General features: G+C 38.2%; 1 protein-coding gene across 1 annotated transcript; it reads right to left on the bottom strand.

Moving 5' to 3' along the window:
* Positions 1 to 1117: 1117 nt before the first annotated feature.
* Positions 1118 to 14384, bottom strand: paxbp1 (PAX3 and PAX7 binding protein 1). The gene is made up of 18 exons (XM_046861733.1): positions 13929 to 14384; positions 12010 to 12132; positions 11662 to 11841; positions 11345 to 11563; positions 11008 to 11111; positions 10010 to 10227; positions 9403 to 9592; positions 7371 to 7494; positions 6724 to 6826; positions 5943 to 6058; positions 5348 to 5547; positions 4962 to 5109; positions 4484 to 4605; positions 3707 to 3783; positions 3537 to 3603; positions 2618 to 2764; positions 2350 to 2504; positions 1118 to 1844 (listed from the first exon to the last, which is right to left on the bottom strand). The coding sequence occupies exons 1-18, from the start codon at positions 14218 to 14220 to the stop codon at positions 1727 to 1729; spliced, it is 2703 nt and encodes a 900-aa protein (XP_046717689.1). The 5' UTR covers positions 14221 to 14384; the 3' UTR covers positions 1118 to 1726.
* Positions 14385 to 17865: the final 3481 nt, after the last annotated feature.

The raw sequence follows: 17865 nt of genomic DNA, 5'->3' as shown, positions 1-17865 counted from the left end.
CGGAAAACTTGACCAGATGCCGATGTCATTACCTTCAACCCAGTAGCCCTGATATCATGCTGACTTTATAAAGGACATTATTATTATATTTTATATATGGGTTGACCAAAGCCAACGTTATTATTCATATTAAACATTGAAATATTTATTTAGATATTTTAAGATCCATCTACAAAACTCGATGCAGACCTTAATCTTTTCTACTTTAAAGAAATTTCAGTTACAGTTTTGAGATAGATAGATAGATAGATAGATAGATAGATAGATAGATAGATAGATAGATAGATATACTGCCGCTAAAGTGGGTGTGGCCTAAATATCCAGATGTGATTGTTGATGCAGATGCACGTTAACTTGAAAGCTTAAGGAGTTAAAGCTCAACTTTCAATAATAATTTACAGGGAAAACGATCACTTCCACAGAAGCATAACTTCGATCAATTAAAAACAGTTTATTATTACTACTATTATGCTGGTTTAACAAAAGCCAGAATACTGTTTTTCAGTGAAAAAAATGTAAACGTTACTTCTCTTCTACCGATTTAATGCTCTATCCCTATCTATCTATCTATCCATCCATCCATCCATCCATCCATCCATCCATCCATCCATCCATCTATCTATCTATCCATCTATCTATCTATCTATCTATCATGAAGTCAGTGCCCAATCACCATCTATTTACAAAAAACAGACAGTTACAACTTCACCCCTTTCTTACTTACTCTGGGTGTGGAGTTTTGCACCAGCTAGCACTACTCACATTTTCTTCAGGAACTGTCCTGTTCTAGTTTAATCTACTATCTTCACACTATGGGTTTTTACTATACTAATCCTCCCGAATTAGCGATTCTGAGTACAGCAAAACAAGTGCACTATTATAAATGTGATCTGCAATTACTTCACTCTTTGATCTGCTCTTATAGAAAATGTATTCACCACACAGGTTTGTAAATTCAGCATTGATGATGAACAGATTATTCAGAGGCAAATCAGGCAGGCAAACCAAGTGTCCCGTAAACCCTGAAAAACTGGTACTTCTGACATTTCTACCACTGTCACGGCAATATTAAGAATGGCCCAACACCCAAATAACTGTCAATTACACTACTCGTCTATGCTGGTCTGCATTTCAGTTGATCCTTTTTATTGTTGAAAAAAGTATATACACGTAGAAATACAACTGCACATAATTTTCTTTTTTTGAATGACACTGCTTCCAACAGAGATTTTTATTCAGTTATTAAAACACTCTTGAATCAAAAAATTATTTTTAAAATGCACAATATCATCCTTTTAATGTGAAGTGAATGACAAGAGTTATGGCAGTCATGCAATCAAGTGCTTTTTTACAGCCAAGCTTCATCCGATTGTACTGCAGCAGACAGGTAGATCATCATCAATTGGTTAAAAAAAAGTTGCTCATGAGAAGGAATGAAGCAAGTGAAAAGAATATAAAGCCCACAAACATGAGTAATGAGTTGAAACAGTCCTCTGCAGTTTAAAACAAACCCCTGATAACGTGTCATTCGTTCTCATTTAAATTCTTATGTTAATCGCCCCGAAGCCCAGAGTTGCATACCACCTCAGAAAACAGATGAACAAAAGAAATTCCCAAAGCAAGACATGTACAATATCTACAATTTATACACAGTGCGTTCTAAAGGACCAGGCACTCAGGAGTCATTTTTTTAATCAGCGCTCATCATGTTCATGTTCATCGACTCTCATTTATTCTCCAAAAGGGTCTTAATGTCTTTTATTCCGTTCTCTGTAGAGACAGCGATGACGTGATCTAAAGCATTGAGTCGACCCAGAAGTTTCACTATCTCCTTAATTTGCTCCCTGTGAAGGAAAACGGTAAATAGGTAAAAACACAAACATTAAAAGCAACATTTTTTTCCCGCACTTGTCCTGTTATAAATCACATGTATACACTGATCAGGCATAACATTATGACCACCTGCCTAATCATTTATTGGTCCCACTTTTTACTGCCAAAACAATTCTGACCCGTTGAAGATTAACAGCATTAACGTCTTCAGTTATATATAAGGCTTTATATATAAGCACTGCTATGGTTTTATTGTGCACATTGTACAATGCAAGCATTTCTCTCTCTCTCTCTCTCTCTCTCTCTCTCTCTCATCAGCACTAAAAGTTATCTAGGCATCACTTTTTCCTACTGTAAACATCCCTAATGGATTTCTTGTGTTCCAAGTCCATTTACTCTACAGTGCCTTCAAATCATTCCACTATTATGGTTGCTTTCTTTGCTTTTTCTATCGAGGTATATCATCTAGAAAAATTTAAAGAAAGAAAAATAAATAAATAAATAAATAAAAATCACCTTGCTATCCTCTTGTCCACATCAGAAGCAGTAAAACTGCTACGATACAATGAACTGGCCGTGTGCTTCATGTAGCGGCACAAGTTCTCCAGCTGTGGAAGAGTCTGCTGACCTTTTAAACTGCTGAACCACTGCAAAGGAAAACACTCCACCACCTTCAGGAAGCAGTTAGGAAAAGAGAATTTCAGAACCTGAACTCGGGAAAGCTAATAATGCATTAAACCGGAGTTAATTGAAAGTGTTTAAGCGCAGACTGCATAGCTCATACCTTCCTGCATTTCTCCACGCTGTCCTCTCCAACATCTGTTGACTGTAGTGCTGATAGAATGTAGCGGTTAAGTGTGCTGTCAACAGCAAGCTCCTTCAGACTGTTCTGAGACAGGATGCCATCCCAGTGCAGGATGTTCCCCAGCAGCTGCAAATAAGAGAGAGATTTCCAATAATTACAGCAGGAAAATTTGAAAGTATTCCTTACTCTATGGCTTCTCACTAATTATATATTTTACTTGTTTTATATATATGAACAAATATAAAAAAAAAAAAGAAAGTTTTGTCATAGTTATTCCACTAGGGGGCAAAAAAGAGCAACCATATCATCTCTTGATAATAAAATACCACATGTATTAAGGACTAAATAGACAAGTTTGGGAACCTGACCAAAAGATTTGTCTTATTTTTTCAATATCCTCTCCCTCATTTAGTTAGTATTTCTCTGGGAAGATGTTCCACTAGATTTTGGAGTGTGCCTTTAGAGATTTCTGCTCATTCAGCCACAAGGGTGTTGGTAAACACATACTGATGTAAGTGATGCGAGAAGGTCTGAGGTGCAGTCGGTGTTCATCCCAATTCACCCCAAAGCTATTCAATGGTTTTGAGGTCAGAGCTCTATAGCAACATTTTTCACTCCAACCCATGTACAGAAGCATTGTCAAGCCAAAATTCATTTAAATGCTCCTAATTCAAGTGACGGGAAATTCAATTATACTGCATCCAAAGACATCCTATACGATTTTGTGTCTCTGACTCGGTGGTAACAGTTTGGCAAAAAACCCACATATAGCTGTAAAAGTCAGGTGCCCCGATGCTTTTGTACATAGTGTATTTATTTACATAACCACACCTAGTTATATATTAGTGAGAATTTTAAAATATAGCAGACAGACAGACAAAGTGTGTATTCACATTACCTTCACGGAGGTCCAGAACTGCCTTTGGAAAAAGAGATAAGGACTCGAGTTCTTGTTTTCCATGACACTAAAAGAAAAGACAAAAAAAAAAAAAAACGGAACTCGCTCAGCCATGTGATTTAACATATGTCCAAAAATATGTACCTTTTGATATCTTGCCTAGAACATACCTTTTTGGAAACAGTGGCATGAAGATGTCCTCATCTAACGTGCGTCGTGTGCGTACAACAATTGTTCTTAGCAACTCCTATAAGCATGTGATAAAAAAAATTCAAATTCAGGCAAAAGAAAAAATAAAATAAAAAAATAGGCAAACTTTGTTTATTGTATTTACGCCTTAAATTAAAAATGTATGGGAAAAAAAACATGAAACTCCACATCTAGTTTACACTTGTTTCAAGTATTTTATTATTATTTTTTTTTATAATAATAATTAAAAAAATGCTAATCGCGTGAAATAACTTCAAATTAAAGAGCACAGTGAACATCTAGCCGATAAACAGGACGGTTTAAATGTTCACAAAAACTCAAGGATCGGATAATTTGACAGATCGGCAAAAGAAAAAGGGGAGGAGACAAAGCTAATTTGCTTTTCATTTTCAAAGTTACTGCAAGGAAATGCTCACAAGATTTTTGCTATTTGAGGCCATTGTTGTTTACTGATTATTAACATGTCTCTTTCACGTGAACACGACTGCTCTGCGTAGTTACGAAATGACATAAAAAAGAAATCTCGGCAGGGGAAGAAAAAATGTTTTTCGGTCCATAGTCGTTGAAAAAATGACAATTGATTTGCAAGTAAAATAAAATGAGCAATTAAGCCTCGGTTCACGTGCATGCTGAATCAACTGCGATCCGCTGCACCCAGAGTTACTATTGTAAAAAGGGTTTCCCCACTGTGTTCATGTCCGTGTTAAAGATAACAGAGTAATAGCAGGTATACCAACCTGTGTGTTGCGGTTGTCTCCGTGTAAAATGGTAGGGTAGCCCTTTATTAATCGCCGCATGAAGGCCACCAGTCTGCACGTCTCACTTTGGGACAGTGGATCCCACACCTGCTCCGCCAGCACTGTAAACATCAACCAGAACACGAGACGAAATGAAAAATTACACCACAATAGATCTCACTATTTACAGATCCCCGATTTACGATGTGTACGATGTGTTCCAATGATGCCATTGTAACTTAAAAATATCGAAGGCGCGACATGGTTTAGTCTCTAGTTTAGTGTGTGTGTGTGTGTGTGTGTGTGTGTGTGTGTGTGTGTGTGTGTGTGTGTGTGTGTGGCAGCAGGCACTTAAATGAGATGATAATGAGTAGTAAGAATCACAGAACGCTCAGTGTTTCACTGTCTGTGACTGGAGTCTGATAACTGATAACGATAACATAATAATACATTTATTCCAAGTAGAAATTAGACTGACCTGCGAGTTTAGGAAGTACCACCCTCTCAACGATAGCAGGGAGGAGACCGCTATCAATGTCCTCTTTGTGCCCGGTGCTCTGCTCTTCATAGCCGTAGAACAGCAAAGTCTCAAACCATAGCATGTACTCAAAATTGGGGCAGTCCTCCTACACACAGAAGATGGGATGTCAATAAATAATCTAAATCACTGACGTTCACGGCATTGACCGTGTCGGACACAGAAGATGGAATAAAATAAATTGGCCTTGTTTTAATCAAAGCTTTTATATGTACATTTAAAATACCAAATATTCCCTTTTCTATCGCATAACACAAACTGTATCAATAGCAGTCACTATCAGTTTGCTAACATATATGCAGGGTACTGAAAGGCAAAACGAGTACCTCCAGAGGCGACCATGGGATCAGCTGCAGCCGGATCAGGGGGTTAAAAAGTTTAGGCAGGCACAGGCCGATGTAAGCGTCTCTGTAGCTTGTGAAGTAAAGGTTCTTCCACAATTCAAACCGGGACTTGATGCAGTCTAAGGAATGGAAATCGTCGACGACATCCTCAAACACCTTCTTCGATTCCTTTAAAATGCGATCTAGTGGGAAAAGGGAAAAGTATGAACAGTGGACGTGGTGTGTAACAGTAAATGTATTCGAGCTCTATGGATTCGGTTGCATTTTATGTCCAGCTTCAAAAGTTTCTCTTAACAGGAGAAAATAATGACAAAACCGTATATCGAGTGAGTGAATAAATGAAGGATGAAAGGAATGAAGACATTTGTTAAGGTGTGATGAAAGAAGTAGAACACATCTTTAGAAATGTTAACATTAAACACATATACACACACACACACACACACACACACACACACACACACACATCTGTATTACCCATCTGTTCTAACTGAACTGTGAATTTTGTGTACACACATACAAAGCATGCAAGTTATTATAAAGCAAACCAGTTACACTGACATTTTAAGACAGTTACCTCTTTCTAGGTTGAAGCCTGTTATGTCAGTTGATGTCTCCTCGTCGTCGCTGGACAGTCCCTCCTTGTGTTCGGCTCTCTGTCCGTTCTGTTCTCGAGCCTGTCTGCGGCGAGCTCTGCCAAATTCACAAACGTGGCCCTGTTACTTTTACTCCCTAATGATGGCTTATCAAATACTCATTTATATCTCTTTTAATGCCATGCCAGCAACGGTGGATATTTCCATGGCAAGATAAAGGTGGCTATATAAGATGTCATAGCATTTTACAGGGTTTTAACTATGGCAAAGTTCAATAGTTATATCAAGCCCTTCAGTTTAAGGTTCCAAAAGTGTTCTAGTATTTTCTGTGGTTGTACACGTTGGAAGATTCCTACTTTCTGAGCAGAAAAGCATTGCAGCCCATTAATACGTGTTTTATGGACATTTTGGGGGTTCTTCTCCGTTTAGCAGGAAAGCATGTGTAAGTTTGGAGTGTCAAAGCATCTTGTATATATGGTCTTCTCGTGTCTGGATTCAGAAATGGAAATTGAGGAGTTGTCTTTAGTGTTTGGTTCGATTTGATATCATTTGTTATCAGGTCCCATTCCGTTTTGAGTTTATTATTGGTTTGAATTTCGATGGTAGAATTTTACAGTCTGTGATTTGCATACTGAGATCCTTAGCAGCTTTATTGCCATACAGTCCCATGTGGTTAATCAAATGCGTTCAATTCAACAGTGCACATAGTGTGTTACAACTAATTAATACATCATAATATACATAAAAACAAACATAGGTTACCTTCTGGCCTCACGCTCCGCTACCCTCCGCTGTCTGCTGAGCTCCTGATAGGCTGCACGATCTCTGCCAAAAGGGTCAAGATTTGGAGCCATAACAGCCTTATCTGCAATAGACAGGGTACATATTAATCTCCCATGACCAGGCATGTTCTTCAACTTTACAAGAATCATTTTCTACCTATGTGAACATTCGAAACGTGAGTATTATCATGAAATGTAATCATTCTCATCAAAGTTACTACAGTAAATATGCGTCAAAAAATATTTATGTTCAGGCTCTTATGTAATCTGCATTACATAACTTTGCCCAACTAACTGACTCATACTTACTTACGCTTCACTTTAGCAAAGTTTCACACTGGCTTAGTAATTTCTAACAAGCGATCTGAACTCGTTGTCATTTCAGAACCCGCGCAAACGCACACAAACGAAAGTGGCACACGGAATGCCGGCTACTGAGCGGGCACTTAAACTGTCGGCGTAAAACCGGTCTGCTAAAATAAAGCCATGTGTGCAGCACTGTGACTCTTGACAAACAGGGCAGGGACGACTGGCAGTCTGGCTAAATGTGGCCGCTATCATATAGAAGGAAAAGGAAAATAATGAGGCCGTTCAAATAAACAATAAAAACCTTCAAGATGGACTGACTTGAAAGGCTCGAAAACTCCGATGATTCATCTTTAATATCATCCTGTCTTCTCTGGACTCGCCGCACCGCCCGTTGCCTTAGTAACTGGTGCATTGCAGCCTCCAGCTCCAGAACAGCAGGAACCTGAAAGATACGATAGGTCATGTGACGGCTGCTCCCGGCTGAGAAGTTGGACAGCGCGAGAGAGAGTGAGTGAGTGGCATCGGTGCTCAAGATTCTCTGCATTCTGCTGGGGCACAGGAGAGTCAAATGGCTAGTCAATTTTCTATTTGCTAGCAAATACTAGCACGCAATTTAAACATGTTTGCCTGGTGTGTACTAGGAAGTCGACTGGTAATAAATACGATCGCTTCTACTCAAACTTTTAGAGCTTCGATTTTTGTGCCGCAGCAAATGCAATGAGGTGCCATGTCATGACCTCTTGTGTCCTCTTTTGAGCTGAAATTAAAGATATGCTGTTAAAAAGCTGCTATGGGGAGCACGGCTAAAGGAATTGCTAGACCCACACTGTCTGATCTACTGTGGAAAAACAAACTTCAGATTTTTATTGTAATTGCACAACAATAAAGACTGTAGTGATGCTACGTTTATTTAGGCATTAAAATCTCTGGTGAAGCAAAAGCACTTACAATGGAACGAAAAATAAATATAATATGCAAGTCTCCATCAGAAAATACAAGAAATTTGTGTGCAGTAATGAAAAACAGAAGGAAAAAAAAAAAAGCACAACGATATTGTCCAAATAGATGAGATCATGAATGCTGAAAAGTACAGTCAGATTTTAATTCTGCATGCCGTTCCTTTTGGAAAACGATCCCAAGCACGTAATGTGTTAAATAGCTTTTACGCAAATCTTTACTGAAGTATGTCCATTTGGGGAGACTTCAACTTCACTACATTTCAAAGTCAAATATCTTTTTTCTTAACATAACTGGTCAATCATGCAGCAATCCACCAATCAGGGTCGAGCACGCGCTCCGCTTTGAACTTGTTTTGATTGGCGCTTGGTGTTATCTAATCACCAACATACAGTTCAGCATTAGGAAACGATGGAAGAAACTTCTGAATCGAACTTGCCACAACACCCGTGGCCTTATTTGCGAGAAGGTTTTGGGCTCATGATAATATTAATCGATATCAATCAGTGTTTGACTCAATACCATCATACTATTAATAGATTATTGCACTGAGTAACATTAGAGTCTTTTCACATAAACGGAGTTGATTAAGCAAAAAGTCTTGTTATTAAAAAATGATGATAGGAACATAGTACTTTGGATACTTAAGTACATTTGAAAGCAAATGCTTTTGTACTTTTACTCAAGTGAACATTTTTAAGAAAACACTTTTACTGGAGTAATATTTTACTGAGTATCTACTTTAACTTAAGTACATGATTTGTGTACTTTGTCCACCACTGGTTAAATCATATTTGGAGAGAAAAACATGGATTGGCCTCCACAGAGTCCAGACATGAATATTATAGATGCAGTATGAATTACATGAACAGCGAAAGAACAAAAAGACAAACTCCAGAAAAAGTCTAAAGAACAACTCTGGGAAGTGTTAAATGAAGCTTCTATCTATATAATATACCAGAAGATGACTTCAGAAAACTTCAGGAGTGTCTCCAAAAAACAAAACAAAAAAACAAAGTTCAGGATGGGCTTAATAGAAAGAAAGGGCACAATAAATACTGACTTTTGCTTGAAAAAGCCTTTTTTTTTTGTCTGCATATTTCCTGTATTTTCTATTTGCATTTTAATAAAGAGAGCAAACAATAAATATGGATGGTCATTTAAACTTGAAGATCAAGATTGGCTTGTAAAAAAGGACCAAAAAATTTAGATTATAGAATAACTTTAATTCGACAAATGTATTCTATGCAATTAATCAAATTGTGATATCTACGGTTGGCCACCAACAATACTGTATGTCAGGAAAGATCATTTACATTCAAACGTAAAATAAAGACAGCAGTCAAGCTTACATGGTGGGAAGGGGGAAGACGGTCTCTAGGGATTTTCTTACCTTTTCACTGAAACACTCAAGCAAGTCTCGAACATACCCTCGCATTTCTTGCAAGAATTTATACTGCTCTGCGACATGCTGCGAGGACCCCTCCAGCTGCAGGATGCTACTTTCGGAAGCCTGCAGCTCCTCTTGAATCTGCTCATAGCGCCGGGCGCTGGCATCGCGGCCCTGACGCATGGAGCTCAGCCTGGCATACAGGAGAAACATGTCAGATCCTATGGTCCTTGCAGAGCAGCGTACTACACCTGAGCCTGTGACTTCTACTTACACGCTCACACAAGCATGTCCAACCCTGATCTGGTAGCTCTGACACCCTGCAAAATTAGTTCTTATACTAATCTGACATGACGGGCATATTACATACTTCGCCAGCTTTGTTAGCTAGATCTGGTTTAAATGAGGAAATTTAAGATCTTTCTTTTCCTTTATTGCATTTTCATTGACTTTCTCTCTGTCTCCAAAAATAAATATCATGTAGGAAGGAAAACCCATATGTGGAAGTTGTATTGTATCTGTATCGAATATGGCTGGAGTTTACTCTACGTAGAGGTCAGATTAAAGTAGACAGGGGGAAGTAAAGAAGAGCAAGTTGCCCTGAGCCTACCTGTCCATGAGCCGTTTCTTTACCAGAGCTGTAGTGATAGGAGTGAGGCTGCTGCTTGGGATTGGGTAGGGCACAGCGTTCTCCGCTTTCACAGGCTTTACACTTTCTGGCCCGATTGCTGTGTATCCATAGGGCATGCTATACGGTGCTGCATACTGCTGGTTCTCGTAGCTAGTGTGATAATACACGTTCGTGTCCTCTGGTTGACTGGTTTGGACCTGAATGGGCAACAGTCAGAAATGGCAGGTTGAGTAATTTTTCTTACCTCAGATTTTCAAGATGGCTCTAGGAAGCATTTGGTATATTAGAAAAAAATATTCATTTACCCCTGACTGCAGAACCAATGGACAAATGAGTAAAGCCAGAGTTAAATCCAAAGTCAAAGGGAAAGAGATACTGCAGTGGGTTTCATGATTGAGAAGTATGCTGTTATATAGAGCTCAGTTTTTCCAAATTAATCAGCACCAATAGTTGATTGCTGGAACTATCGTCAAAAATCCATACAGATAGTTTTTCCGCCTTCCGGTCCGCTGTCATTACGAGAGCGGCCTCTAGAGGCAAAACACTGACATCATGTGCTGTTTCCTTTTTTCCACGCCGGCTGCACGGAGTGCACTACATAATGTTTATCATTTAGTAATTATATAATTATACTCATTAATATATTCATATTTTTTTCATTTAGCACATTTTCATGCCTCAATAGTGTTCTTTATTCTTACAATAAAGTTCAGTACTATTTTAAATAGAGCGTTATGTTTGTTTAAGTACGATCCAACCTAGCTATCTGTAAAATCGTTTTTTCTCTACTTTTGAATATACAGTTCTGCATTGTTGAATGCTTCTGGCAAACCTCTAACCTTTCGATGGTTCCGATTATTAAAATACTTATATCGGTTCCAGCACTACGCCCCCTGGGTTTTTGGTTCTGCAGCAAAAATCTAGCAAACCCGATTTCCCAAAGCAGTGGGATAAATAAAAAACAAAAAGGAGCTCACCTGGGGGATGCTAATGCCTTTCCGGATCTGCTCCTGTTCCCAGCGGGTGACTTCTTCATCGTGTCCTTCAGTATTCAAGGCCTCATCATCGCTGCACTCAATACCTGCATTGGCACAAACACATCATTACCCTCAATATTTCACATTTACAGCTCACCAATCACTTTTACCATCTAACATTATTTTTCCTAAACACCAAACCAACCAGAGCAAAAATACACACCAGAGGATTACATTACCAGCTAAAAAAAAAAACTCATCAGAAAATACATCAGCGGTTTAAAAACTGACCTCTGATGGCAGCAAAATCTCATACACATCGATACAGCACACTTACCGATTTCCTCTGCTATTTTCTGACGTTGGGTCTTTTGTTTGACGCCACTGAACACGATCCTCTTCTCGTCTTCGTCGTCACTGCCACCTTGCTCATCTTCCCGGACCAGCCGCTTACTTGACGCCTCTGTCTCCACGAGCGGAGCTTCGCCTCCAAGCTCCCGCGCCATCTGCCGCCGTTTGCGGGCCGCGTGAATGAAGGCTGCGTCTGGAATCTCACCTGAAGGGAGAGTTACATTGCTAAATGCTTATGTGCCCACATCCTGAACAAAACATGAAGCATAGAGCATAAAAGCATTGAAGGGGGTTAGAACAAACCTGGTCGGAGGGAGCTAAGTGCAGACAGAGCCTGAGAGAATTCTCCTCCTTGCTTGGTTTCATTCTCTTCGACCTGTTCTTCATTACTGTCCACCTCCATCTCACCTTCCCCTTGTTCACTGCTGCCTCTGCTGTCCACTGGCTCCTCTTTAATAACCACTCCAGACAAAAAGTGACCGCCTGATAAATAATAAAGCCTATTTATGTACAGGCCCTTGCCATGGCCACAGATCCTTAAACTCTGATCATTTCACTACAATGACACTATGTTATTCACCTGTCAGGGGTTTTAACCTAATATCAGAGTGGTGTATATAAAATAGTGATGAGAATTGAACTGTTACGTACCATCGAGTTGTGTCTTTTCGTGCACAACATGGCTGGTCTTTTCCTCTCTGTACTCCTTCTTGAGTTGTTTCACAATCTTCTTACTGTGATTCGACTTCTTCACCCTGAACACTTCAGTGTCGTCTGAAATCGGGGGAAAAAAACAGAATGAAATATCACCAAATATAAGGTGCATGTAAGGAACAGTTTGAATATTGTTTTATTTAATGGAGAAAAAAAAGGGAGGTTATTTAGAACAGATTATTCGGTTAACCGTAACCATCAGCGTATCAGTTAATGAAGAAGCTGGTGGCTAAAATAGACGAATTCAAATCATCAAAAGCTCATTCAACAATTGTGTCATTCTGCAACGAAATAATTAATATTTTTCATCACTCTAATGGGGCTATTTATTCATTATTAGTAACGCTTTAAGAAAATAGGGAACGATGGTACAAATTGGTTTATGATGTATGCTTACAGGTTTTCACTAAACCCAAAAACTTTCTGAAAAAGCATGGAGAAAAAAAAAGAAGAAAATTCAGAAATCAGAAGAAATGATTGGACCGAAGGAGAAGTCATGGTATCCTACTAATTTTCCTCTACTTGGTAAAATTGGAATGATCCAAATAATTCCAATTGAAAGAGAGATGCTTTCTTAATCATTACAGCACTGAATTTTCATTTTCTAATATTTGGTTATGTTGCAGGAGAGCCTCTGGGCCACCATGCCATCGTGTCCTGAAACAAGCAAAAACATGTGAAATGAGGGCAGAAAAGCTGAAACCTCGACCAGTGACTTCCTGATGTTGACGAGTGCACAAGGATGATGTTCTACATTAGAAACAAGGACACTTCAACAAGCTATTCAAAGTAAGCTATTTTAAAGCTACATTTCAGACTAGATTATAAAGCATTCCTTTCCCAATGACAGCTGAAGGAACATGACTCAAAGTGACTGTTTGCGACAACTGTTCAGCGATGTGAAAAACTGAAAAACGTTTTATGTTTTGCACACAAGGAGCAACAACCAATGAGAGTGAAGACAGTAAAGGGATCTAGGGTTAGGGTTAGGGTAGAATCCTGATCTTCTTGGAAGTGAGTTTTGGTGTTAAAAAAACTACTTTACATTAGAATACATAAATGCACTTTACTGCAGGATTAACTCACCGTTTATTACAATAGCTCTACATTTTTATCTATTCTAGCCTTGGACTCTGGATTGGAAAGTCATAAGACCAAATCCCAGCAATACCAAACTGCCACTGCTTCACCCTCGGTTTTAAGTCGCTCTGAATTGTAATATAAATGTCAGTGAGGCTTCTGGGCAACCAAAATATGCGATACGGCCAGGGTTAAATCAATCATACATACAGAAATACAATTAAAGCTTGAATTAATAAAGAACACAATCCCACATAAAGTGGGACCAGTCATGATTTTGGACATGCAGCTAATTGATCAGGGGATTCTGAAGACTGGGTTGTTTATTAAATTAATCAAGCACCAGAATATTTCAGGTGAAATCCTGTCTGCCTCTGCCAGAAGGTTACAATAGGACTGTACATGGATCCTTCAAAACAATGACACTAATCCCAGTAGATCATTGTGTGATAGTATTATACTTTTATTTCTACTTTTTTGGTATTTAATGTGAGGGGGGAAATATATATATAATTTATTATTAACCCAAATTAACTCCAAGTGAATGAGACACGATGTGTACCAATCATTTTCTGCTATCTTCACGATCTGCTATTGCGAATTCTTGATAGTCTCTGTCGTGCACAGGCTGAATCCCAAACAGCGCCTTTCTCCCTATAGAAACGCACTTCTTACTGAATTTAGACTACTCATTTCTGTACCCTATCTAGTGCACTTACACTATTTTAGACGCTCGTTTGAAATTCAGCCCTGCTATAATATACAACCCATTCTACCTTCTTCGTCGTTGAAGCTGAGCAGACTGGCTTTCGGTTCTTCTCGGTTTTCCTTCTTCTTTTTCTTGTCTTTAGGAAGCTTCATGGCTCCCGTCTGAACTCCATTTCCGTGACTATTGACGGCGCTGATGGTGGTAAGCGTCTCGGCGCCGGTTGTGTGGGTAGTGTCCCCTCCGGGCCCGCATGGCTGCGGCTGAGGCGCTTCTTGCCCCGGCTCATCCTGGATCTCGTCTTTCTCTTCGTCGGATTCGTTCCGGCGTCTGAAGTTGCAGCGTTTTGCTTTTTTGAACATGGCGAGGAAGCAACAAGCCCAGCTGCAGTGCGACGTGAGAATTTATTTCTGCAAGGCGCCTAAAACGAGCGTAAACCACTCACTAAAATCCACCATCTTCCCTACTCGTTCAATTGCTTCTTCTTCGGTGGTGTTTTCGACATCCGATTCTGTTTTACACAGCGGACTCGGTGCTGCCACCCAGCGGAACTCACTATATATTTATTATTATTTATTTTTACTATCTATCCATCCCGAAGGGCCAATTGTAAGGGAGTTTCACTATTGTGATGGTGTGTAGTGTGATTCTTGCTGATCATTGGCCTTTTATGCTCTTGATGGAGAACGGTGCACTGTGAGGTCACATTCGATGGCGTCTGGCACTTTGGAGAGGTGTTCTCTTTACGGATGAATCCCGGTTATCACTGTACATGGCAAAATGCTTGAGGCAAATGGTACTGACTGGTCTTCGGACCCCCCAATACAGTAAAACTGCACATTTTAGAGTGGACTTTAATTGTGGCCCTGTGCAATAATCATGCTGTCTAATCAGCACCTTGATACGCCACACCTGTGAGGTGGATGGATTATCTCCGCAAAGGAGAAGAGCTCACTAACACAGATTTAGGCAGATTTGTGATCAATATTTGAGAAAAACAGGCCTTTTCTGTACATAGACAAAGTCTTAGATCTTTGAGTTCAGCTCATGAAAAATTGGGGGAAAAACAAAAGTTGTTTTCTCATCATCACAACTTAACAATAGGTTAGTTATTTGTCAGGTTCTCATCTGAGACACCTCTCTCAATCTTTTTCTTCTTTCGGCTTCTCCCATTAGGGGTCGCCACAGCGGATCATCCGTCTCTATACCCTCCTGTCCTTTACATCTGCTTCTTTCAAACCAACTACCTGCATGTCTTCCATCACCACATCCATAAACCTTCTTCATCCTTAAGATAACGTAAGATTATGTTGATGTTTTTATGTTGAGATCGTGAGAAAACTGTCGTGATAAGAAAAAACATTTGTTATATCGAGAAAATTAAGTCCTGATCACGAGAAAACAACTTATGTTACAATCATTAGAAAATGAGAAAACATCCCTTAAGTCGAAATTATGAGAAAATGAAGTCGTGATCATGAGAAAACAAGAAAGATTTTTTTTTTTATAATGCATGGCCTCTTAGGACTTTTCTATTACAGTGCTTACAATGGTAACACTTTTACCAAAAAAGACTGGCAGGTTGCACACCTGGACATGCAAGGTAGACAGCCTTTTATCAGTTTTATTCTAACTGTGTTTTATAAAAATGGAATTAAAAATGAAAATTATTATTTTGTTATTAAACATTTAGTTAACACTTTTTAAAAACATTTTTAAGTTCTTGTCAAATGTTTCCCAGCATGTTTTTTGCAGGTGCTTTCCAGGTCCTTTTCTGTAACATGACAAGCTGTGGTTTTTGAGAGAGAGAGAGAGAGAGAGAGAGAGAGAGAGAGAGAGAGAGAAGTAGGTGCTGGTTAGGGAACACTTGTATTGTACATATAACATATGTAATAACAAGAACTAACTTGTCTCACAGACGATTTACAACATTGAATACATCTATATACTGTGTATAATTTATTTGTGATGAATTATTCATAAATTAAACTTTGCAATCGTTGGAAAATTGTGGAGTTACAAAATCCACACATGCTGTTATATGAAAAGAATACACTTTGATATAACCCCATGGTCTATTGTGTGTTCTTTGTTACGTGCAGGAGAAAACGAGACACCAAACATGACAACCTGAAATTTTTGGAAGAGAAGGAAAACACCTTGTTGTCGCTTGAAAATGATCTACATGTTTTCTTACCAAGTTTCTTTCATACAGTAAAATGAAACTGGACACTCTAATGGGCCGGTTTGGGATTTGTGGTGTAACAGTCTATTAGATGATATTCCTGCGCACATGGTGCAATTTATACCTCTGACGCACAACATTCACATTCGCTTTTTTTTCTCGATTTAGGTTTGGGGGCTTGATTTAGTCCTAGGATCTGTTGAATAACAGCTGCCAATTTGACAAACAACCTTTAAAGAACAATAAGTAGATGCTTTCTTACGTAGTTTTGGAGATCTTGAACTTGAAAAAGTGTTCGATCCCCATAAATGTTGTCAGATTTATTTCAAATACAGCAAGCCACAAACTGTTCCAGATATTATATTTACTTCATACCAAAATCTATTATATTTTATCACCAATATTTATGTTTTTAAGTGATTTTAACCCAGATTTGCTCCAGAGTCCTTCGGTTGTATTTTCTTTATTCTCAGTGAAGTTTAGATCTAGATCAGGAAATCTTTTTAGTTTTTTAACCAATCTGTCATTGTTTTTGGGGCCACTGTCGTCTTATTTTGTGTGCTTGGTGGCCGGAACTGTTGCATCCAACATGACTACATACTACAATACGAAGTAAGAAAACTATTTAAATCAATTTATAACAGAACTGTTTATTTTTATTGACAATTGAATTATGTTGCATTATTGATCATACCACTGTGTTTTTTTTTCACACTAAGAAATATGTCAGTAATTTGAAGTATATACTTTATATTACTGGTTTTGGGAGTTTATTTGCTCATTTAAATATCATATTTGAATTTAAAACATTTAAAACAGTGTAATTAATGAACGAGGAAATATTTCAAATAAGAAACCTTAAAATTAGCCTAAAATTAGTTCAAGAAAGAAATTAAAACACTAAAAGATCAATAAGTCCAAAGTTAAGCTAAAACATATTAAGAAGTTTTCTACTAAAAATGTTTCATTTCAGTAGAAAGAGATTAAAAATGGAAATAAGTATTAAACAAAACACTAAAAAAAATCCAAAAAACAGGTTAATTAATTATATTTATATTGCATTTGACAATAAGTCATTTCATTGTAAATCAATTGATCTTTTCTTCAGTTCTGCTGTTTTTTCCTGAAAACAACAACAACAACAACAAATCATTAATTCTTTATTTTCTTACCATAACAAAAGTTGTTTTTTCTGAAATTTGGACTGTGAAAAGAAACAGAAAAATTCAAAGGAAACACATCAAATATAAAGAGAATGGATTAACCTAAGTTTAGAAATTAATAAATATATTTATATATGTTTATAACACACACACACACACACACACACACACACACACACACACACACACACACACACACACACACACATATACTATATAAATTTTTTTAAATGTGCCATACATGTGTAAACATGTTCCACAGTTTTGAAACTGGAAATGTACTGTACTGTATATTATGGGGACAAAATTAAATTTATATTTTACTTCAAAAGGATAAAATTAATTTTATAAGTAAAGCTAGGCTTTAGATGTGCTTATACAGAGAATCAGTCTCCAGCTTGACCTTAACGTGGTATAAGAATCCAACATGTACATTTCTGTATAAGTCTACTATTTAAAGTCAGTCAAGTGATTTATCTCATGTAAACTTCTCAGGTAAATGTGTGATACTGGCATCTCTCTAATTGGTCCATGCTTTCTGTTCTGAGAAGCACAGTTCCTCATACTTGTGGGTGTTTCACATAGGCTGATCTCTGCAGTTAGCCGTCACCTCCCTTATCATTATCCACTGCATATCTTTCAGTGCACCTCACAAATAT

Source organism: Silurus meridionalis, chromosome 11 (assembly GCF_014805685.1).
Source record: "Silurus meridionalis isolate SWU-2019-XX chromosome 11, ASM1480568v1, whole genome shotgun sequence".
NCBI classification, from domain to species: Eukaryota; Metazoa; Chordata; class Actinopteri; order Siluriformes; family Siluridae; genus Silurus; species Silurus meridionalis.
Note: the sequence above shows the minus strand (reverse complement) of the source record. Positions and strands in the feature narration are given on the sequence as shown.